Below are 25,537 nucleotides of genomic sequence, written 5' to 3'. Positions count from 1 at the left end.
AATGGAAAAGAAAAAGCTCACTGACTGACATCAGAAACAGCCTTTTTTTGAAGAGTAGCACAGAGAGCTTAGCATTCAATCTGCTTTGAAGTGTTGCTTTTTTAATACTTTTATACTTTAAATGTTAATGCAAATATCCCTTTTGATGCTGGTGATAAGAAATATGTGTGTTAATTGCTAAAGTTGTGTTATAATATAACAATTTGATTAAAAAGTGCAAGAATAGGTGATGTAGTTGGAATTTCCACCAACTTATTAACATGTTTTTCAATTAATAAAATGCAAAAATAAATGATTCCATTTATATTTAGGTTTTTTTTTATTTAAGCACATAATCTCATTTTTTGTGTATGGTGCCCATCTATGTGAGCTTTATTTTAGGTATTATTCGTGAATATTATTTTGAAATTTTACGCTGCAGTGAGTGTTTCTCTAACTGCTGCCTGTCTTGGTCAGTAATTTTAAATGTCAAGAGTTTTATTTTCCTAGTTAAGTAAATGTCAGATTCTTATAATTTAATATTCTTTTTTTTTTTCTTTGCTACATAGAGATTTGTTTAAAGGGATTTTCCCCCCTGCTCTTTATAGTGTCCTACATTTGAACATATTTTTTTTTTAAATCTTGGGTGCTCTGAAAAATGTATGTTGCAAATCAATAACACGCCATCATTGGAAATAAGTCAAAGGAATAATATAGTAGTTTTTTGAGCAAATTATGTCACTTTACCAACTTATTATCCTATTTTAGCATGGTTGGTTTCATACTACCACAAAAAAACCCTAATTAAATGGAGTTTTAGAGTGTGTTTTGTCTGTTTTGTTGGTGTTACTGTGTTTGACAGCACCCTCTTAACATTTCTTATACTATTTCAGTGTACATTTTTTTGCCTGCACTTACCCAATCAATCTCAGCCATAAACAGCAGTTCAAGATTGCAATATAAATAGTTTATTGATTTCACTTGTTGGCCCACACAAGAGGCACCGCTGCTGGCATCTGTGCCAGGAAAAACCCCAATGTGGTGTCTGAGATGTAGAGGTGATTATTCAGGGCTTTGCCAACAGGAAATGAAGGTGGTTTCTTGATGGGTTATTCAGTGCTTGTCATTCAGATCCATTTATATTTCTCACTATTCATAGGTCATTTATTGTAATTCAGCTGGATGGTGAGTCACTTGTTGGCTCCAAACTCTATGAAATGTTGCCCTTGTGGTTGAAAAAACCAAGTGCTTTTTTTCATTGACTTGTTTTTTTTGGGTGACGTTGCTTTAGATTGTGAGCAGTTTTACTCGCTACCTATAGAACTGAAAGATAGTTGATAAAGACAGATACTTTCCAGTGAGTTAAGATTGATTTCAAAATCTGTTTACCTAGCTTCAATTATAGTATTTGATCAAGTCCACACCGATCATCTTTTGATCTATTTTAAGTGATCCGATTGGTCTTTTCATTATGATAATGCCGTTTTTAGGCAATTTGAAAAAAAGAAAATACCCAGATTAATTTTCTTTATATATGTCTTCCATCATCAGATTAATACCACGAGAACATGCTAATAACACTAAAAAGATAGTTTTCATCGTAGTGGGCCTTTACGTGTTTGTCCTTAGGTAAGTGAGACTTTAATGCTGTGTTCTTCTTGCAGGCGTGTCCATGCGTGTTGTCGTTGTCGACACTGTGACTTCACGGCTCCCGATTCATCTGCACTTCTTGACCATTTCAACTCTTCCCATTGTCACGACTCGACTCCCGCGTCGGGATCGTTGCCCACCACGCTGACTCCATCGCTGACGCTCTCGACCAATGGCTGCTCAGCTCCTTCTACCTTAGCCATTAAAGAAGAAAGCAAGGGGGACCTGCGCCTCCTCTACTCTCTCGCACCACCTGAGGGAGGATTGGCAGAAGGAGGCAGAGAGGAGGCATGCAGGGCAGTAAAAAGCGAAAGGGGGGACGACAAAGAAAGAGAGCGAGAAAAGGGCTGGGTTCTTGGGGAGGCTAGAGGACTGGGAGAGAGGGGGGGCGAGCAGGCCCACGGACTACTCTGGGTTCCAAAAGAACAAATGGGGCCTGAAAAAGGAGTGGACAGAGGAGCGGAAAGTCGTACCCCGTCCCTTTTCCACTCCTCCCTCTCATTATCGTTTGTTTCGCCCAATCACGATGCCTCACAGAAGAAAAGGGGCGTGGCTTTACCTGGGATGATTTACCTGGGAGACACCAAGTCATTTTTGGGAGATACTAAGTCGTATTTGGGGGAGTCCCAGCTCTCCCAAATAGGAGGAAGATCGGGAGGAAATGCTCCAAGTGGAGGTGGAGCAGAGAAGCAGAGCCAAATTGCACCCCAACAGTACACAGGTGGTGGAGGAGGAAGTGAGAGTGGTGGTGGAGGAGGACCACAGGAGGGAAAAGGAGGGCCGACAAAGGAGGAGTCCCAATCCCTGTTGCGGGTGAGTAGAACATGTGCATGCACCCCTGTTTCACCTGTCAGTGGTTTGTCTTTTACCTGCTCTCATTTACCCGCACACTTAAGTGTTTCACTGTAGCTCTGAAGAAAAGCCTTTAAGGCTTTATTTTTGCTTTTTCCCTTTCTGAGTCTGTTAGTTGTCAGGCTGCCTCTGCTAATTCGTCTTTAAGTCATCTCTTCTTTGAATCAGTTTGTTTTCCTCTTTTATCATATTTAGAAAACTTACGCAACTTTGCTCCTGCCAGTAAAATGTTAAAGGGCGTGCCCAATACATTCATGCATTCATCAGTTTTGGGATCATTTCATGACTATTTTATGTCCCCCATGAGCTGCTTTCACTTCTCGTTTTTGTTCATCGGGAAAAACTGTGACTGAGAAAGTTGCATGTTGGTATGGCAACATGGAAGGAAAGTGGCAGTTCCCATGAGTATTACCTGTCATTCAGTTCCCTCACCCTATTTTATGGACTGCAGTGCTTTTCATTCCTTGGTGATGTCACAGACTGGCAGGAATAGTTTGTGGCTGGCCAGCGCCACAGGGCTCATTTCCTTTGATCCCATTAGATCAGAAAAAACTCAAAAGCATGAGTGGGACAGCTCGGTGACATGGACACGTGTGAATGGTAGTGTTGTGGAAGAATGCTGGCGTACATAGGCGTAGAAATGCACATGTTGAGTCTAAGGCTTCTTTGTTCAGACCGGGGTGTGGCTTGTTGGATATTATACGTATATTTTTGTGTCTGTGTGAGGCAAAGGCAGCGATCCGACAGGCTGGGCGGGGTGGGAATGCAAGAGGTTTACTCATTACTGTAGGTGGGGCTCCGTGTCAGACTGAGAGACTGATGCTGATCAAAACAGCCTCAGATGAAGATGTGGAAGCAGACAGAATTTCAGCAATGTTCAGTGCCAGAGCGCCTATCAGTTTTAAAGTTTTACGCACTAAATCCCTTTAAAATCCTTGTGCTATCTTATGGGGTCCAGATGACCCCACCCTTACATTGATGTGTTCTCCCTACCATGACAAAGGTGGATAAAGGTGGAAAGATTTCATGTAATCCATGGACACCAGTGAAGATCACTAATCGTTAAAGAAAAAAGGTTCAGCGCACTGTCTAGTGCAGGGGTCGGGAACCTATGGCTCGCGAGCCATATATGGCTCTTTTGATGGTCACATGTGGCTCGCAGACAAATCTTTAATTATAGTTTTTTTTTTTCATTAGACCAGTCCTTCTCGGGCGCGATGCGATGCCAGAGGCGCGCAGTAGTAGCGGTGCTTGGAGAAAAAACTATCAGTTTACTATTATCTATTATTTCACAGAGTTTGTACCAGCCTGAAACCTGTGAATTGCCGTGCCTATAACTACGCGCTCCCGTCTCTGAGAAAGAGCGCGCAGATGCGGGGATGGGATGTGTGAGGGAGAAAGCAGAGGGTGGGGCTGAGGTGTTGTGGGGACAGGCAGCAGGTGAATCGCGCAGGGATTGTAAAAACGTAAACCCGCTGCCCGTCACTCACTGCGGCGTGTGAGTGTGTGTTTGGCTCCACGTCTGCATGTGAGCCGTCTTTGTCACATCTACAGAACATTCAGACCTACGATCACGTTTAAAGTCTCAACGCCTGAACGAAGCAGAAACTCACCACGTATCAACCAGACTAGACCATCAGCAAAACTACCACGAGAAATACTCATCATTTATTAGCAACAGAATAACAATGTTATTAAAAAGAATCCACAGACTTATTGTACTTTAAAAATGTTGAAATTAAATCAAATGCACACATTCACTTGTATATTTAGTTTTAAACAAATTGTCGCGGACTGAGTTGGATGGCTGTTGGGCCGCGTTAAAAGTTCTGGAGTTCATTGAACGCGTCAAGCAGAGCTCTGATTGGCCCTCAGTTCTGTCGCTCAGCCTGTTGTTAGGTAGTTTGGACCAATGGGGTTCAGCTATGGGCCGAATAAGGGAAATGGGAGGGCTGCAGCGGGAGCAGGGGAATATAAAGTTGGGAGAAGCGCTTTCGTGTCGGCGGGAGAGATTCAGGAGTTGCTGAATTAATTGAACGGCGTTTGTTGCGGTCTGCAGTAATCGGAATAAAGAACTTTAAAAGAGGTTAAGTCTCCGTGCCTCAGTGTGGGGAAGGGACACTACATTATTGTATGGCTCTTTCGAAATTACATTTCAAAATATGTGGCATTTATGGCTCTCTTGGCCAAAAAGGTTCCCGACCCCTGGTCTAGTGGGTCTAGATGACCCAACTCCTAATTGGTAAAGTGCCTAGGATAGCACAAGGGTTAAAGACTCACTCCCATTTTGGTGTTTTTAACATGTTCTTGAAGCATTTATCTCATAATAAAGGACATGTAGAAAACAATTCAAGATTAAAACTGCGTTTCTGAGTATTTATTCAAATCACGTCGATCAGGAGCAGATGAAAACCGGATATTTAAAAAAACTCAGCCTTATGACGCAGCTACTGCTGTGGGCGGGCCAAAATCGAGTTTTTTCCGCTCCAGTTCTAAATCCTCCACTTGCAGACAAACATCCATGTACGTTTTCATCTCCTTCATCTGACCTGCCATCTGGCTCTAAACTGCTCTGCTATGCCCGCTGTTTTTTTTTCTTTTTTGCTACACTAATGTTAGCTTAGGCTTGTGAGGGGCTTAAAACAGCAAAATATTAATTAATTAATTAAAATTCAAAAAGAGGAAGATATTGTTATCATTCCAGTTTTCAAATACCTTGAAATGACAGGTTGGCTGACAGGTTGGAAGGCATTGATTTTTGAGCTGGTCATGGTTTTATCTTGATGTGTAAACCACAAATTAGGCTCCTAAAAACTCCTTGTTGTCTTTTTCTGGCAAGTTAATGAGGCATGAAAACAATCCCTGCTCTCTTGCTTTCTCCATAATAAAAATCAAGAGTTCTAGAATTTGTTATTGTTTTAGGAGGTAGAGCATCCGAAATAAATGTGATGGCTTACAAAGAAAACAGCTGCGTTGACTGCATAAAACAATCAAGCAGAGATTGAAATAATTACTTACTGCTTATACATATTTAGTGTTTTCTAAAAATAAATAAATAAATAATCAATTCAACAGGGAGCTCATTTTGGTTTGGCTGTTTGTACAGTAAAACCTAAAACACTCTCATAACTCATTATTATTTTCCCATAGAATTTGTCATTCCTGTGTTTACCACTGAGCCTCAGAACAATGTGAACACTGAAAAAAAATATTTGAGTTTATTACTTTTTTTCTATTACAGACTTCATGGATGTGGGAATTACTTCGCTCAACTAAAGCCGTAGTCACTTAAACATGTACGGGCGGTTGAACGGTACAGGTGCTGTGAGTTTTTGAGGTTTTCTGGGCTTTTGGAGAGTCGTTCACAGGAACGTCTGGATCTTAAGGGGAGGGCAGCTGACTCGTGCAGTTTTCTTGAGGCTTGTATGGCATGAAAATGGTATGTATAATTGTTTTGTAGGTGTGTTATGGGTCTCAGGAACTACTTTTAAGGCTAATGTATGCACTTATGACATAAGAGTGAAGCCGCTGTACACAACACTCTAGTCATTAGTGAGGGGTGCGTACTGGCTCCTTACTGGCTGCATGCGCGGGGTGTGCAGCTGATAAGTAAGTGTTTGTAGGATGCCCACACAAACTACACGCTGTCTAATTTCTAAGGAGCGAGCAAAGGTATGCACTTCAACAGCACCAACGGGCCCCTTTTGTACAGGATTGGGGGGAAGGGGGTCAAAGTGAAAAATATTCATACGACGTGCCTGCATCTCACCTACCCTTACTTACCAGGCCTAGGTTAATAAAATGGATTATTCGATCTAAATCGATCCAAGCTATCAATCATTGATCCATAAAGGTAGAGATTGATCTTTATGTCTTTCTTTTACGGTCCCCTAATGCTACTCTCATGAGATTTTTGAGAGATCAAACTTTGATCGGAAGGTTCATGCAGCATTACTAATATACTTTAATAAATCTAAAGTGCTATTTTAACAACAGCAGTAAATCCAAAGTCTGCTAGCTTGATGCTAATGTATAATGGAATTTCCCATAGGTCAGCTAATACTAAAGCTCGGGCGACCTAAACGTACATTAATGACTCAATGAACAGCCTTATATTCTCACAGGCCTGAATTTTGCAAACTCTTTTAAGGAACCATTTTTCTAAAATAGGTTTTTGTGGTCTAAAGAGCAGTTTTAGCTCAAATATTCTGGAATAACTTGTAATGCTATAGCGTGAGCTCCACCTAGTCACCAAACTGAAATGCCCTCCAGGACAGGCAGAACATTTCTTTTTTTCAATTTGAGCCACTATAGAGCCTTTACAATGTTAAAGATCTGCTCATTTTTGTTGGAGCTTCTCCATTTGAGAAACAAAGTAACACTGTATGGTGTTAACAATCTCACTGGTTTATTATTTCAATAATAACATTTACAGTATGTGAACTGTTTAGTATTAATACAAATACCTTTAAAAACATATTTAGATTATTAATACCTTTCTAGTAAGTAAGTACGTTTTCTTTATATAGCGCCTTTCCCAGAGAAAATCACAAAGCGCTGAACAATGAAACACAATACCATACAGTACAATAAAAACACAGAAACAACAAATTAAATATGATGTAGAACAAAACTAAATAGAAGAAAATAAACATAGAATAGAAATAAAAATAAAACCAGTCAGCTAAAAGCATTTTTGAATAAATGCGTTTCTATGCAAATTTGGCTAAATGTGTAAACCGTGTAATTCAAAGTAAATTAAATCGAAAGAACAGAAAAATCAGTGAATTCTGGAGATTATTGGTGATACCCAGCCCTATTACGTATCCTTTTAGTTTTTCACTACAACCTGATGCCCACAGCATGCCTGTTAAAAAAAAAGCTTGAAGGTTTTGACTCGTCAGGCTGACCGAGCGGTCTAAGAAGTGCCCCATACAGGTTTGCCCGTTTTCCGCTGCACACCCACCTGTAAAAGCAGTTGTGACTACGGCCCAAGACTTTGCCCCCTGTAACAAGAAAAAACACTTGGTGCTGGGAAAAAAAAAAAAAAATCAAAATACTGAAACAATACATTCATGGGGAATTTCAATGCCTTGTCAGACTTAGGGTCATGTTTTGATGTGTTATACCAGAAAACCGTAAAAGAGAGAATCAAATCAATTGAAAGCATTGTAAATATACAAAGACACCCTAAAACACCTTTTTATGTAATGCTTTGCATTATTATAAAGATGCACTCCATATGGGAAAATCTTGTATTGTATGGTTTTTCTTCAGAATTTCATGAGCCTTACTTACACCACCTCTCTTTGTTGCATGTATCCTTTTTTATATGCTTAAAGAGTCAATGTATTCAGCAAGAGATCAACAGGAAAAAAAGACTGTGTAGGTGAAGGAAAGAGCAGAACAGATATGAATTTTAATAGAGAGGAAGTTGAACATTGCCTATTACTTAAATAGCTTCATAAGATTTGGCCTCTGCTGCTATCTTTCACCTTCCTCTCACAGCACAGTAATATTTTAGGTTTCTGTGGTTTACACTATCACACGCAAACAGCAATGTATCACATGCATAGAAATGCAGCAGTATGGCCATCATTGGGCGGGGTGAGGGAGAGGCACTAAGCCAGAGGATTGCCTCAAATAATAAATATGGGCACGACATGGCAAACACATAAAGATCCAATTTAAATGAGACCTTTGAGGGCAGAGAGTGATGCTGTGAAAGTGAATCTCGCCAAAATACACATTTACTCTCTAATTGACGTGGGATGGGAGGATGCTGTCAGCAGGTTAACAGAGAAGAGGAAAGATTAAAAGGAGAGAAAAGCAGCAACAACTGCATGTGATATTTAATCTTCACCTGGGTTTGTGTGTACTCATTTAGAGCCGAACTGCACAATCCTGCACTGGTGTTTGTTTCCTTGCTTGCTGTTTCTATTCTGCGCTGCATCGATCTGTCTCTCTGCTTCTCATTTCATTTTTTTTTCTTTCATTTCCCTTCTTTTTGTCAAAGGACAACTCAGCTGATACACAGCAATCGATGCACGCCTCATACACATGAAGGCGCACACACTCCGAAGCAGAGGTTAAAGTAATTTTCTTCTTGCACAATAAATCAATCATTTTCATTTTTAGCTTTACAAATATGGGAAAATAATTCACTCACTTGATCTATAATTGTTGCACTTTGCTGCTGTGTTGAGACATTTGTCCATCTATTGTTTTTTTTTATCAAAATTTGTTACCATGAAGATACTTTCTTTTCCTAAAATGTATTTGGCTGTTTAAATGTGGTGAGAATTTGAGATGAAATAAATGTGAGCAAAATCTCGAGTGATAGACTCTCAATATGGTGTTTCTGCAGTTGATGAAAGGTCGTCTCATTCACGCATATAAATGCCCTAAATATGAGAAATAATGGATAATAATGTCAGAGGTAATGTAAAGTTTCAGGAATTCAGGCTTGATGAATAAATAAAAGCAGAAACTAAAAGAAATAGTAAAATTTATCAGACAAAGATGCTAAAAGGGCATTTATCTCATCTATTACTTGTTCACTTTCATTCTGTGTGATTTTGTTGGAATCATATAACTTTGTAAAAATCTTAAAATTCTGCAGTTAACAACCATGCAAAGTATCATTTTCTCCATGATGCCTGACAATAGCAAGACAGCGGTTTAATGTAAGGCCATAATTTATTGGTAGTAGTGCACACTGTTACAGTAACAGTAACAATGCTCTACCAGTCGGTGCTTCATTTGTTCATAAATGTTTTGTTTTGTCACATGCACCTTTATGTGTTGTGAATACCATTTTCATCTGGAGCGAGCTTGTAAGAATTGGAACTTGCTCCAAATGCAGCGTTAAGGCCCAGTTTATCTGATCCCATAATATCCCGGTGATCTTAGCAGGAACGTGAAGTGGGGTGGCAGATCCGGCAGGCTGGCTAGTCTAAGAATGCAGTTGTTAAATCCACAATTTTTCCGTTTATTTTTCTCGAACTCAAGATCTCTCGGACATTCTCAAAGCTACAGTTTACTACCAACAAAGTGTTGAGAAACAATTGCGTTCTTTTAATCACAAAGGACTCTAGGCCTCGAGTGCTGAAATCCTGCTGGGTTTTTTCAAATTCTGCCTTATCTGAGTCAGGTGTGTTTAGCCAAAAAGGACTTTCACTTCAGTTACTTGGAAAAAATGTAGGACACTGGGCCTGGAATTTGACACTTCTGCTATACAGCGTCAGAACAGGACTGCAGATTCCAGTAAGAACAATCAGGCGCTGTCCTGTCCCACTGTGTCTGAAATCCTCCATTATAGTCCATTACCAAAGAAATCTCACATCTCCACCCTAAGTGACTACTGGCTGGCTGCACGAATACCAGTGGTTATGAACGGGTTCTGAGCCACATTACATCATTCACTAGCCCCAAGCTTTGACATGCACCTGTTTACCTACTGGGGAAACGGATCCACAGAGGACACTGTAGTCAGGTCCCTCTATGCTGCTCCTTCCCCAATGGAGAAGCAGCGGAGCTATTTCAGGATGTTCTTTGTGGATTATAGCTCAAGGTTTAATTCCCCCCACTCCCTGCCATTCTGATGGACAAGCTCAACAACTTGAGGCTTCCATACTCTACCTGCATATGCTTCCTGTCTGATTCCACTTTGTAAATCAGAGTGGGCCAGCACACCTCTGCGGCCCTCAGCCTCAGCTCTGGCTTCCCACAGGGCTGTGTTCTGAGCCCCCTGCACTACATTCTTTACGACACCATTGGAAGGTTTGCAGATGAAAATACGGTGAAGGAGCTGATATCAAGACGGAATGACTCAATTTACAGGGACGACGAAAAGCGTGTGGTGTAAGGAGAATAACCCACTCCTTTACACCATCAAAACCAAGAAGTTAAACCTTCTTTAGACTACCCGAATGCTTGAACTGTTTACACAACTAACGTAATTCCAGCAGATTCTAGAGCGGAGAAAAGCAGCTTTGCGCTGATATGCAAAACTCTACACTGGAAAAGTCGGTGCAAAACCAATTTACAATGCTGTTATCTCAGCATCAGAATCAGCCGATTCATGTTGATTGCGTAAACAGTGGAAACATTACTGTAGGTAATATCTCTGGTGTTTAAGGGCTCATGTTGAACTAAATTTATTTCTTTTGCTATCGGTGGGAACTATGTACAGGGTAAACTAGTTTTGGTTTCTGGTAACCCAGATACAGGTGGACCTGACTGCACAAACATCCTTGAGCTGCAGAAAAAGATCCGGTAGAGACTCAACTTCTTTAGGGGGCTGAGGAAGAATATTTTCATTCAGAGACCACTTTTGTCCTTCTACAAAAGCATCTTAACCTACTTCATTGGTGTTTGTTTCACCAGCTGCACAGTAGCTTGGAGGAAAGCCCTGTCCCATCAACTGCGACACCGCAACTCCTGCTGCTTCATCACTGCGGTGATCAAAAATCCCACACCGTCACAGCTCTACTCCAAACAGTGCCTGTGACGCGGCAGCAATATGGTAGTAACAGCACCAACAGGGCTGGTAAAAAAGCATGAACGTAAAGGTCACTGAGAGAGAGAGAAAAAAAGTCACAGAGCTTTCTTCATCTTCCTCCTGTCCTGTGCACTGAAACCATGGAAGTCTTCCTCCTCAGTGTGGGATTGGAATAGGGTCAAATATTCTTCGCCACGCTCTCTCTCAGTCTCTCCTTCGTTGTCGTTGTCAGTGTCACTCTGAGGTAAATTCTCTCCTGAGCTTGCTCTGTCCTCTCCATCACGCAGCAGACCGGCTTTTCCAAACCCGGTGGTGACGGTGGATTTTTTCACACTGCTTTTTATGATTGCTTTTAACTTGAAAGCTGCGTCATGTGCATTTCTTATTGCATTTTCCATGATGAGGGTCTGTTCGTGCTATTCATACACAAAGCAGGAATTTCCATTAAACTTGCATCTTCCTCGACACATATACCGTATCCCCCCATGTCTCACTCTTACCATTTCTGCATGAGCGCCCCTAGCGGCCGTTAGAAAAAATGCATTAAAAAAAAAAAGGACAAAAATGCATAAATTAGCCCCATCATTGAATAAGCTGCAGGGTTGAAAGCCTGTGACAAAAGTAGCAGCTTTTAACTCAGAAATTACGGTAATTATTTATGGGTGTCCTTCAGCGTCTGACTCTTGTTTTCCACTTAAACTCCGACCGCTAGTTAGCAGCACTTCCCACTGAGCCTCTTTGAACAGCTCTTAACCATACAAAAGAACTCGGCAAGAAGCAGCTTGTTTTGTTGTTATGAGACATGCACTACTTAGTTTTTACCTAGGAAGGGTACTGACCCGAAACCCTGTGCCACGTTGCTGCCAGGAACATATAAACCCCATAGATTGTGGTTCTGAACGAGTGAAGCACTGCAGCTGCACAACAGCTAATGCACGCAGCTCAGCTAAAATGCGGTCGTCAAAGCGGGCCAAAGTTCTGCAGAACCTCACAGCAATAGATTCTAATTCAGCGATTCGATGGATCAGAGGGATGTGTACAACGTTCTGAAAAAAGGCCAACGTCGTGGCGATGAGCGTCACTAGTTTACTTCCGCGTGTAAGAAAGCTGAGCTGCAGTGGTGCAGTGCAGACTGTCACGTAAACAAAGCATCTGGGCCACATTAAAGCGTCTCCTTCATCCTGTCATGCCGCCTCATCATCACGCTTTATTGTTTCTGGAAAGAATTGTTTTTTTCCCCTCCTTTATTTTGTAAGCACCATTCAGGCAACTGGACCATTTAAAACTACTGGAGAAGCTACATTAGGCACTATTGAAAATAAACAACACTTTATTTACTTTATCATACTTTTAGAACCTTATTGGTTAAGGCACAATCATTCTATTTTTTTTCTTATACTGAAATATATTTTGTTGTGGAAATCAGACAATGTTAACTGTTCACTTTCTATATTTTAGGTTACCAACATAAAAGCACTGTGAATTTGCTTTGGTAAAAGCAACTTAAATATAAGATACAGTTGCAGTGCTTAACATTGTGATCATTAAATAAGCAGAATTTTACAATTTTATTACTATGAAAGACTTATTGAAATTCAGGTAGAGCTTTTTCTAAGTCATACTTAAAAAACATTATTAATTATTAATTATGTTACGCCCCCTTTGTGTCTAGGGGCACCGAGGCGGCATAACATAAAAAAAGTAAAGTTTTGGCTAATAATTTAACTGTAACAAAAAACACCAAACGAATGTCTCCATAAAAATATGACAAATTTATTTACAAATAAACAACCAACAAGAACTAAAAGTTAAGCTAAAAGGCTTCAGGGTGAACCCAGGCCAAAATAACAAACAAAACCCCAACTAACTGAAACATGTAATCTTACCTGTACAAAGGAAAAGGAAAATAAAGACAAAAACTAACCTCCTTAACCTAACAAAAACAGGAGAAAACATGTAGTTCACCCCTACAGCTTCACTTAACAAATAACTATGTGTATTATTTCTACTTAATTGCTTGAAATAAACCATTTCAAATCAAAAAATCAAAATCAGAAAAGAAGAAAAAAAAGAAAGGAAATGTGTTTCGGTACAGTATCGAGATTCGTATCGTATCGCCAGACTTTAGCCAAAACGCACCCCAATTGAGCACCACCAAAATTCATACTTTATTTTTATTTTTTCATAAAGATGTCTTCACTAAGTACACCTTAGTGCGGAAAATATATAGTGTAACAGTGTAGGTTCATTTGTTTTTGCTCACCGGGAAATCTACAGAATCAAAAGGAAAATTTTTGTAGAGTTCTAATTAGGGATGCAACAAATAATTAATGAATCAAACTATATTCCTACGATCTAACTAGATCAAATCAACCTTTTATTATAACGTAAAACCAACCAAGTGCATCACAGTGGAAAACACACAGATGTGATGTCAGCAAAAAAAGATCAGTCCATCATTCCAGTCCACATAATGGACTGGAATGATACATACAGTTTGCTAAAATGTTCTAGTAATATTCCCTTTTGATGATTTCCATGTGGAAAAACAACAGTGGGCTGAACTTTATTAAACTAAAATGTGAATGGATTTGAAATTTGAAGATCTTGGAAGAAATACAAGAAAACTTTACAACTAAAACTTTACCTGCACCCAGGTATTTCTCTCTAAGTCACACTGCTTGAATTTTTGGCTATAGCCAGAAAATCAGTGTGAAATGATTTTAGGTCTGTGAATCAAATCGGATCGTTTAAAATGAACCAATATCAAAAAGGAATCGGATCGGCAGCCACAAATTATGAAATGAATCGAATCACTGTTAAATCGAATCATTACTTCCCTAGTTCAAATTCTTTGATTATGAAGAATCTATTCTCATTTGGGAACATTTGGGAATGGTAAACAAGTACAGCACAAGTGGTGCTGCTAAAACTTGGCAACCTAACCTTGATTTAATTTATATTATTTAATTATCAGGTAATAAGTCTTTAGGATTAAAGAATTTTAAGAATTGGCCTTTTTAGTTTTCACTATCCTTTTATCCCTAAAAATAGCATACAGGGCCTTTCCTATAACTGACATCAAATAACTTTTGGAACAAAAATAGACCACCATTTCAGAACCGGCTAAGTGAATACTACTCCAGCATTACCTACAGTACTGGGATTATTGACTGGCCCTACAGCCATTGACATCATTAGGGCAGTACAGGCGGGATCAGTCAGAGCTCAAAAGAACATTTCCTCCAGACTTTTTTTCAAATTCAGCTCACATAAAAAGTTTCTCAGCTATCCTTTCAGCATACTGACTACTGTCGCTAATGGAGTGAGTGAAAAAATTAAAATAAAATAAAAAAACAATCTACTGAATCTAGATGGGCTAGATGAGTTTATATGTGTAAGATTTCATCCAGTGTCTGTCTTGAACGTAAGCATTAACACAGCCACTAACGCAGTTGTGTGTTCTTGGCTGTTTCGTTTGTTTGTGTAGTAGTCACATTTCCCACATGACACGGGCTCAAATAAACATAGCCTTGATGGACACATAAAAAAGTGAAAGTGTATTTTTGTGTTTACTGAATAAAATCTTGTCTGTGTTTAATGTAACAGCAATGCAATTGGGCTGTATGTTTGTTTTAAGTTTGACCCATGTCCTTTTGTATGTCCATTTGAAGAGATACTGGTAGAAAAGTGTGTGTTTGGTTCATGGGAGAATGTGTTACATTTCAGAATCTCCACAGCTATTTGATTGTCTTCTAGGAACATTGGATTTGGTCCTGCAAAACAAACTAAACTGTTTTAACCATATTAACCATGTTTGGGCCGAGGAATTGCACGCATGCCATTTTCAAACACAACACGCGTGTAAAAAAGTTGTCAGCCAAGCATTACTTGCTCACAGATCAACTTAAATATAATTTATTTCTGTTAACTTCTGTAGGCAATCTCATTTAGGCAATCTCAAACTTTAAACAATAAATAAATTAAGAAAAAGAAAAAAAAAGACATTCTTAAAATATTGGATTTTTGCAAAAAATGTCTTGAATTAAAATTTCAGATTATGTGAAAAGTTGCTGTGAACATGCATCACATTAATCCTTTAACACCAGAGTTTTAGCTCCAGTCTTGACAATCATAACTCTTCAATCATTCACGCAAATAACGTAATGCCAGTGGATCCTGAAGTGGAGAAAAGCAGCTTTTGTGATATGTAACACTTTACTGGAGGGAAGCTCTTATGTAATTAGCGTAAAACGGTTGATTCTGACGGTGGGAAAAAGAGCTTTGTGCTGATATGCAACACTTGGATTGACTTTCAATGAGTTGTGGTTGTGTGTTATTTATTTATTTGTCTATTTTTTGGTATTGTGTCATCAGTGACATCTCCCCTCTTCAAATTTTATACAAAAAAACAAATTTCAGTCCGCTGTAACATGGGTATCTAATGCACTTTATTTTGTTAGCCCAATTGCTTAATTGCTAAAGCCATCTATGGATGATGATAAATGGATGTCTGCATATGACTTTCCTAACGTGTATTTCAAAACCCTTCACCCTAAAAGGAAATGTTGCTTACCATGTTTTTGGGACACTTTTATCTGGGGTGAACACCATTAGTGGCACTGCTAGCCTATATGTTACAAGTGTAAAAGATTTTTTTATTTCTATAGAACACTACGATGCACCACCAAAGAAGATGTAAAGAAAACTGCAAGACTTCAGTCTACTAAATCATTTAGTGACCAGATTCAGGCAATGCAACCTTTTAAGGGTGCAACTGAAACTTGGACACGAATTGGATTCCCAAGTAGAATTTGTCTGCACGTGTGTCAAACTACCTAACATTACCCCTGGTGGTCTGGCTAGCACCCTGCATGGCAGCTCTAGAATACTACATATCAAAATGTACTATTGCACTAACAAATGTTGATTAAAAAAACATTTAAAACCTGCAGCAAAAGTACAACTGCTGACAAAAGGGGTCTTCAAACTATTTTTAAAAACGAGGAAGAAACTGTTGTACCCACACACTTTTGAAAACTGTGAAATACTTTCCAAATATAACCAAATAAATTAGGAAATATTAAAGCTTAAATGGCAAAAAATTTTGTTCAAGATCATTTAAAAAAACAAAAACCTTTTGCTATAACATTTTATTCTAAAATAAAACTTTAAATAACTGTTGCAGTCATAAAACATTTTTGTGATTAACCAAGGCAGAAATGACTTGAAGCAGAAAAAGAATCCAACACTTTTTTTAAATTCTGAAATGAAGAAGTCAGTTATATTTAATATTAGTATGTAATGTGATATAATGAATTAGTCTAATATGCTGTCTGCTGAGATGTGCTTTTAGTACAGTGGTTATATTTAAACAAGCTTAAGCAATTCAGCTGAGCCCCCATGACACATATGTTCCACCCTCCCTACCAGAGAAACAACCAGGTGTTTTTCATCACGTTGACATGGCAACAGTAAAACACAGTGATTATTTTAGCTTCTAGCTGTAATTTAGACGTTTACATCAATTACTGTTACAATCAGCCTGGGCGCACACACTAACAGAGGTGTATGTACTGTGTGCTCTTTTAAGACTTCTTTGTTCTTCTGTCATGTCTTGCACTTGTAGAGCTCATTCCTTGTATGTTTCTCTTTGTCAACTCTCCTTCTCTTTGAGGAGTCTGTGTGCTTGTGACGCTCACATATTCATGCATGCAGACTTAAGAGTGTGCATTCACACATGGAAGCCATATTAAGGCCAGATGTTAGTTTTGCTACAACAAGACTTCTACACGCAACACTCCCCAGGTCCACACACACTAGGATTACACCAACCTGGCAGCGCTTGGATAATTAGGGAGCTGATTGGTCAGATTAAATGTCCATCTGACCCCTAACCAATAGTTAATTGAAAACCCATGCCTTCGTTATACTGTTATTTACTCAACATCTCACTTTGGTCAGTTTTTCTGCCCGGATTGTTACTTTTAATCGAATGTGTTTTTTTTTTCTTTAAAGTTGATTTTTAAAGTTTTTAAAGTTAAAAATGATGGTACAAAACAAATACCTACTTTAAATGTTTCTGGTAAAACATTTCTTCCTGCTAACAGAATTGCAAACAACCTTTTCTCTGTCATCAGCAATCAATGTTCAAGTCTTTAGTAAGTCTCACTTTGAGCAAATAACTTTAAACATTTTATTAGAAGAGTCCTTTTTTCTTTAAGATCAAACAAAAATGCCACATGAGACTTCCACAGACTTTAATAAATGTTTCTTAACTTGGGCAGCTGTATTCCAAATGTTAAAATTGTTAAAAAAATAGGAATGTAAATACAAAGGTTGAACTGATAAAGAAACGTTACGACCCATAAAGAGCCTACTGTTGGTAAGAGAAATTTTGAGGTATTTTAAAAATGAAATATATAGTCAACAAACCCTGAAGAGTACTTATCATTCTGCCCAATATTTCACCCATTTATTCTGCTTTTACAACTAAATGTGCTGCGGATAATAATACTTTTGTAAATCAAATTAGGAATTTTTCTCCCCGTGCTTTCTTTAAATACACAATAAACACATATTAATACACCAATATTTGCATCAGAGCTTAAATTACAGACTATATCATTGAAATCTACTAAGGGGCAAGTAAACAGAATGAATAAGAAGCAGAGGAAAAAATAAGATGGGTGGAAAAAGCATACAACAATCTGTTTTCTAACATTTCAGATGAACAAGATGCCTTTTACTGGTATCAGTAATTTTGTTCGTTATTAGAAAAAGAAAATTGGTGAAACTTAAGGTAGAGTTATTTCCTTTCTGGAATTGTCATTTCTGATATTTGTAAATTTCAGTCTTCTGAAGACAAATAGACATTTCCAATTGATGCATGTTGGGCCTTTCCATGTAGCCTTACCTGCTGCCATAAAAAGTCATTGATGAAGTATTTTCAATCCAATGCTACGTTCATTCATCCATTTTCTATTCCTTTTTTTCCCTTTCGGGGTCACAGGGCTGCCGGAGCCTATCCCGGCCACTTGTGGGCAAAGGCAGGGGACACCCTGGACAGTTCGCCAGTCTGTCGCAGGGTAGAATGTCCACAAACACACAGCCATTCACTCTCACACTCACACCTAGGGACAATTTAGATTAGCCAATTAATCCATGAAGCATGTTTTTGGATGGTGGGAGGAAACTGGAGACCCCGGAGAGAACCCACGCATGCACGAGGAGAACATGCAAACTCCACACAGAAAGGTCCCCCATTGATGTTCTGGTTCAGTTCCCCCAGCCGGGACTTGAACCGGGGGCCTTCTTGCTGTGAGGTAAGAGCGCTAACCACTGCGCCACAGTGCAGCCTGTTGGTGTTACGTCTGCAGTGTATTTTTAAATGCAGTAAAGTTGATGTTTTACAAATTTCTAAAGCTGGAAAAAAAAACTGCTTAAGAAAGCTGAAAAGTAAACACAGACTCCTAGATTGAAATTGCCCCTTTGATGCCTGAGGTTCTAAGAGCCTTAAAACAGATGGACTACAGTTGCAAAGAAAGAGACCTCACTCTACTACTCTACTATTGACTCATGACAGGAAGTCAGGGCTACAGTTCACGTGACTCCTCCAAGTACACTGTTTCGTTAAAAATGTCCACAATTGGTCAATATCAGTAATATTTATGTTTTTTTATTTATAAACATATATGTATATACAGTGATGAAAGTCTTCCGGGAATTCCCGGAAATCCGGGTTTTTGAGCAAACCGAACGTACTTTCCGGGAAATAAAGACCTGATCTCTACGGACAAATCGCTTTCCGGATTAAAAAATGGTCTGAAATCAGCTAATTTTAGCTTTATTTTCTATATTTCTCCGCAGATCGCTTCCTCTATGGTCGTGGCCATCTCTCGTCTTCCCGGCCTAATTGACCAATGACGGGACGTTTTAGTTGCTTTCGGATGCGTCGACGGGTCTGATTGGCTCTGTCTGCAAACACGTGGTCAGGGTGACTCGCTTCCCTAGAGACCAAAACTGGCGGACCCACGCTAAACTTTCACAAACACATCTGAAGAGTTTGCGATCAAATTTGTGTTAAAATAATGGCAGGCATCGTCATTATTGAGCGTGGTCACGACCTCAGTTGTGAGAAGACGATAAAAAACAAATTGAAGTGGTCTTGGCTGGAAAAAAAAGATTTTTAAGGTAGTGTAGGTCAAATACTTTTTTGTGTAAAATAATCTCAAAACCACATTTTGAAATAATTTCAATTTTAGTTTTGAGTTTCAGTTTTTATTTTGAATACATTTCTCTATCTAATTTATTTGTATTTCCTAATTACCATGATTTAGTTCAGTATAGTTGACATTAATTATAAGTATTTGATGGTTTGGACCCGCACTCCCTTAAAAAATAATGTTTACAATGTTTAATTTAGTTTGTATGTTTGTTTTGATATTTCCCAGATTACTTAGTATTGGTGTTAAAGAATTGATGTATTATGTTATAGAATTATAGTTTAAAGCAGATCCCATATTTTGATGTAATTATAGTTTGAGAAAACAGTGCAAGTGGATGTTGTACATCAGTCATTTCTAAAGCAGAAATAATGTATAAATAACTGAGGTATTTTCATAGAATATCATAGTTACTGGTGTTCTTTTTGCCATTTGGGGCTTTGATGTTACTATATTTTAGCAATTGTATGTTTTGCAGCTTTAAGGAAAAGCGTAGATTGTGGGATTGTGTTACTTTGAGCAATTTTCCAAATTCTTTTTTAGGACCAGCAAGTCCTTAATGGAGAGTCAAACTAGGGGTTTGAATGACAAATCATGATGCTCCAATTAGTCTTAGTTTCTTGATAAAGAAGTGAATAACTAGTTGCCAGAATGCACCAGAATGCATCTAAGACCACGTATTTTTCCAAAATTTCGCTCTGTGCCCGCCATATCGCTCAAAGAAAAGTTCAGGGATTTTTTCCTTGCCTGACTTTCATCACTGATATAGTATATATGCAAATGTGGGCTTGTGAATGTGTGCCATATTTGTCAACTTTGTTTTTTACTACGTGGTTTGTATCCTTGGTTTCTTGGATGGGTTTTTCAGATCTCAAGAGTCAAGTTTGATCAAAAACAAAATTAAAGAAGAGAACAATTTTTCCTCAGTGATGTACTTGTGTGGTTAAAAAAAAAAGTTTTCTTGGCATAGTTTGAAGAGCCACATCTTTAAACACATTGTGTACTTTTGTTGAACATTTCCAGAGCTTTATAAACACTCAGACTCCATCATCATATGACAATCTTCTCCAGGACAAAGCAGAAATCATCTCAAACTGAACTGAATACTAGAATGCTAACCTTCTAGTATTCAAATGGCCTCCGCAGTCATTAAGTCTCAGATCACATATTAGTTTAACTGCAATTGGAGATTCTAGAATAGACACATTTACCAAAAAAGAGACTCATGAAATCAGAAATGTCTTGTCTTAATGAATTTATATTTGTAGAGGGTCACCAAGTACAGTATACTATCAATCAATCAATCACTTTATTTATATAGGACTTTTCATCAACACATGGTGAACACAAGCTGCTGAACAAAGAAGACATATTTAAACATTAGCTAAAAAGATTAAAAAGTCATGAGACACATCAGATAAAAGCAACAACAGTAAATCTGATATAAAAATAGAAAATTAAGGAGATGCTAGAAATTTTCCTACCAGAATTTAATGTTCCAAAATCAAGAGCAATTTTAGCAACCTAATAAACTGTACAATGAGTCTTTATTTTAGGTTCAATTACATAAAATGAAGGATGGATGGGGAGATAGATGGACACAGGGATAAGAAGATGGATTAAAACCACTTGGATTCGCACACACATAAAAAATATGCAATATATGCACGCACACACACAGGATCTACCAGTCATCTTGACACTTTAATCCACTTCGCTTAAGGACATTCAGTCGCACCCTGTTTTAGTAAGAGAGGTGGAGAGAGAGAGGCTGAGGGTAAGGAAATGAATAGGTGTGTGTGTGTGTGTATTTGTGAAAGAGGTAATGCCATAGCAACCTTGGCGGCCAAAGGGCTTTTTGGCAAGTTGGCAACACTGCCCCAGGCTTTAGCATGTGCAGTAAAATCATGGCTGTGTGTGTTTGTAATGCAAGCATAGTGATGGAATGTAGATTTGAGATTTTCGGTCTTAACTCCTTTCAGTAGAAACATACATTCAACCTCAAACTTGGAGCAGACATGGCACATCTCTGTGCCATGCATAGTTGATAAGGGGGGGATAATCTTAAGAAGGATCCTTCTCACTCTTGCTTATCCTTTTTTTTCTCTTCCTGTCCCCGGTGGGGTTTTCACTTATTACATATTCTCCATTTGTGTGTTCTTGTGTGCACTTCTTTGTGTAAGTGTTTTTTTTTTTTTTTATGAATTCTGCTGCACTGGCATGATACATCTTGTACACTTGATTTCCCTTAAGACTATTTCTCTGTTGTTCTCTTTCTGTGTATGCGGCTATGCAACAGAACAGGACCTGACACAACTCTGCCAAGCTTAAACTTTTCAAGAGTTTTTTTTGAGTGGAGTGTATTGACTTTTGTTGTTTAACCCTCTAACAGCAGAGTTTAGGTTCTGGTGTTGATCTTTGGACTACCGTACCTCTTGAACCGTTTACTGAATTAACGTATATCCAACAGATTTGGAAGCTTAGAAAACCAGCCATGCGCTGATATGCAACACTTTACAGCAGTGAAGTGCTTGTGCAATCAACATAAATTGGCTGGCTCTGTTGAGTGAAAAGTGGCTTTGCGCCGTTATGCAACAGTTTATGTTAGTAACATGTAATGTGTTGCATATTGGTGGAAAAGCCACTTTTTTCCACATCAAAATCTGAGGTTTCACGTTGCACGCGTGAACTTGTAAAGAGTTACGGTACGTCAAAGAGCATGTGTTATTTAGGCTTCACCGGCGACATCTCTGGTGTTAAAGGGTTAACTGTGCTGTCATTCAGTAAATTGAGGCAAAGTTTCATTTAATGTAAAGTGTTTGTTTGTGTTGAGTTTAATTTCTTAGAGCTATAAAACTTGTTGAAGATACAGTTAGAGCTTGATGTGTCATCTCGCATAATCCTGCAAACAATTTTTCTCTTCATAAGTGCTGATAAAAAGATTCCGTTTTAAAGTGTTTACTAACTACATCTGTGAAATGGAATAAAACATTTGAATTGAACATTTTTTTAATTGAACTGTTGCTGTTTTTGTTTTGTTTTTTTTGACTAAAGATGTGTCTCACACATTTATCCTATGTCTCAACAGTGGGTAAGTTATAGTCAGATTTAAACAGGGAAAAACTGATTGCAAAGCTCAGCCATTGATTTATAAGCGGGAAGGAAAGAACAGGCACAACAGAATGAGACACTACCTGATAAAAGAACCATTAGTATCTGGTGATCCAGAGCATGAATTGTATGATCTGTGACTCAAAGATGCGTTGTTATGCAGATGTTAGGCTTGGTGAACATATTCACATACTCAAATATACGCACACAATAAACACACATGCAGCCCCCTCAGTCCCATATGTCCTTTTCTTTAGCACACCAGGTGCAAACAAACAATAGATATGCACATGTGTGACCTTGTTTTTGAGTGTCTGTGTATTTCCGTCAATTACAGATGTACAAGCATTTCCTTTACTGCAGTTTCTAAAATGGCTATTGTGATTCTTTTTCATTTAGATCCAACAAAGTACCCACTTTTACTTGCACTGCATCTGACTGTTCTCTGTGCTTACATTACCCATTAGCAAAAAGCTTAGAAATTGGTCTCATGCGTCTGGTCCAAACAATAATGTCTGTGTTATCTCCTCTTCTTCCAGGAATGTTTGAACAATAATCCATTGCTTTCATTCAAATAGATTTTTTTTCAGTTCTTTTGCCAGTAATTTTGCATTTTCTGTTTTAAGTAGTGAGATGATCAAAATTGTTTCGAAGCAAAGTTCTTCTCGTAACGTTGAGTCATGTTTTTCCTTTCGTCTACCACAGTTTAGTGATTAAAGGCAACTATTAGTAAAGTAAATCACATTAGCTCCCAGAGTCTCGAAAGCTAAAGATTGTTAATAAGGACTGTTGTGGAGGAGGTTTTCTCTTTGTGTGGTATTTGAAGCCCTAGTCCCATGCACCAGTACTGGGGTATTGACCCATACAGTTGCTGCAGGTTTTTGGATCATCTCGGCCCAAGGAGGGTCGTAGAGAGGAGTAGCTGCATTTTAATGGGAGTGCAGGTGTGTCTTTCAGTTCACCTGATGCTGCTGTGGCCACCTAAAGGGACATGAAGAAAATGGAACGTACCATTATTGTATGTGTAGTATGTTAGTCTTGTTGTATTTATGGGTATAATATAATGTAAGACGCTAACACTTCTGAGGTAAGAATGATTGCCCTTTTTGCCACACTTTAGTTGTTGGTAACGTATGAGTACTGGCTCCTTATTGACCACGCGCAAATGCTGCACGTGACTGGTAGGGTGTGCACGTGATGCGTAACTGCCCATAGGATGCCCACACAAACTACACTTGGATTGTCCAAATTTCCGAATTTTAACAGGCTGCGGGCAAGAAGTGCGCACCAATAGCTTGGACAGTCCTAATGGGTTTCTTGAGCACTGTGGAGGGTTTGGAGAGGTTGAAATAATAAAAAATATCTAAGTCACGTCTGCTTCCCACTTACTTTACCTTTACTTGCTATTTAAGTGTTAACTACAACCTGTCGCTCACAGCACCCGTAAAGGAAAAAATGTGCATGAACATTTTTGCTGCACGGGCTCACTGAGGAGACTCAGACCTTGTTATTTGATGCAGGCCATGAAATATCCTGTACAGGTTTTCCCCTTTTTTACTCGTAGACGACCCTCATAAGGGCAATTATGACTAAGCCTTTAGACTATTTAGGCTGTATACCCATCTGCAAGTTATGTATATTACTGTAATGTATTATTGCAAATTGGACAGCAGCAACATTGCAGAGCAGAAACATGACTGTTAATTGTTTTGAGAGCTTACAGTTTGGAATGAATTGATGTCTTTCTGCAACACAGACTTCTGTAGGAACCCAAACAGCCAAAGTAAAAATTGTTAACTCCCACTTTATTCAAACGATAAGGGTAAAGACACATATTGACACCCTCCCATCGCTTCCCACTTACACACACACACACACATGCAGACGATATTTTAAAGTAGTCGACTTCTGCTTGCTCGCTTCTTCTATGCCTGAAGGAAAAGAAAAAGCAATGGAGCTTACGAAACAAAATGAATAATGGGAGGATCGAAGGACTGGGATCAAGGAAATTTGCCCACCCCCTCACATGCGCTATCTCTGTGCGTGGTTATCACTCCTCACTGAGTGTTTTCTCTCTCTATCTTCTTCTCTTTGCTGAATGGAGATTAAAAGCTGATAGGAGATATTAAAGACATGTTGCATCTCTGTTCCAGTGCTTGCATGCGCACACAAGCACAGGCAGTAACATTAGCTCTTGTATAGCTGGGAGCTCCTGATGTAAAACACATGTTCCTGCTTCATCTGTGTGTCTCTCCGGCTGTTTAAACCAACTTTATCACTCCATCAGTTCAGAAACAAGGAACGATTCATTCAGAGTTGGAAGCAAGAATAGGGGTTGGACTTTCTGCAATCTTTCCTTCAAATTTTGCATTTGTTTTAAACAGTAAATGACTCATTATTGAACATTTTCTGAAGAGTAATGAGCGAGGAAAAAAAGAAAAGATTAAAAAGGTTTTGTGATAAAGTGTCAGCTGGAAAAATAAAGTTCAATCTTTCCATTTTCTTTACAGAACTATGATGTTTTTATAACAGAAGACATAAACAAATAAATCAAATGTATTAGACAATTACAGTTGTGAATGTTCCATGGGGGCGGCTGTGGTGCAGAGGTAGAGCAGTCGACCTCTAATCAAGTTCACAGGCTTTGGTTCCCGCCTTTCCCGCCCATGTGTCAAAGTCTCCTTGGGCAAGACACTGAACCCCACATTGCTCCTGGTGGTTATAGGTTGGCGCCAGTGTTAGACAGCGAGGCCGCCACCAGTGTGTGAATGTGTGTGTGTTCATGGGTGAATAGGACTGCAACTGAGCCTTTGAGGGCGGTAGTAAAGCACTATACATGTCTGTCATTTACCATATCTAATTAGGTACTTTTTTAACTTATATTGTCATAAGGTACTGATATTTGTTTTGATCACTACAAAAACATGTTTTCCTGCAAAAGGAACATGGGCATTAAAACTGGTTAAGTGAAAAATCTATGTTTTATAATGCAACCGTCCTAATATTGATTTTAAAAAGTTAATTTAGACAATAATTTGACTGAAGTCTTATTTAAGTCAATTTATCTTCATGGACATGAAAAACCAAGCTGCCAAACAAACAATATCAAACTTTGGAGTCAAATGTTCGTGGTTTGCGAAAATTATCTTTATACATTTCTTTTTCTGCACACAAAAATAAATGCTGAAAACAGAAGGTTGAGTTGTCGCTTTTCTGG

General features: G+C 38.7%; 1 protein-coding gene across 6 annotated transcripts in view; it reads left to right on the top strand.

Annotated features, from left to right (window-relative positions):
• trps1 (transcriptional repressor GATA binding 1) overlaps positions 1 to 25,537 on the top strand; it is a 131,199-nt gene that overhangs the window by 62,713 nt on the left and 42,949 nt on the right. For all 6 annotated transcript variants that reach the window (XM_020707071.2, XM_011480779.3, XM_011480778.3 and 3 more), the window contains one exon: positions 1,644 to 2,442. In XM_020707071.2, coding sequence (XP_020562730.1) covers positions 1,644 to 2,442 — 799 coding nt within the window. The remainder of the gene's footprint in view (positions 1 to 1,643; positions 2,443 to 25,537) is intronic.

This window comes from Oryzias latipes, chromosome 11 (assembly GCF_002234675.1).
Source record: "Oryzias latipes chromosome 11, ASM223467v1".
NCBI classification, from domain to species: domain Eukaryota; kingdom Metazoa; phylum Chordata; class Actinopteri; order Beloniformes; family Adrianichthyidae; genus Oryzias; species Oryzias latipes.
Note: the sequence above shows the minus strand (reverse complement) of the source record. Positions and strands in the feature narration are given on the sequence as shown.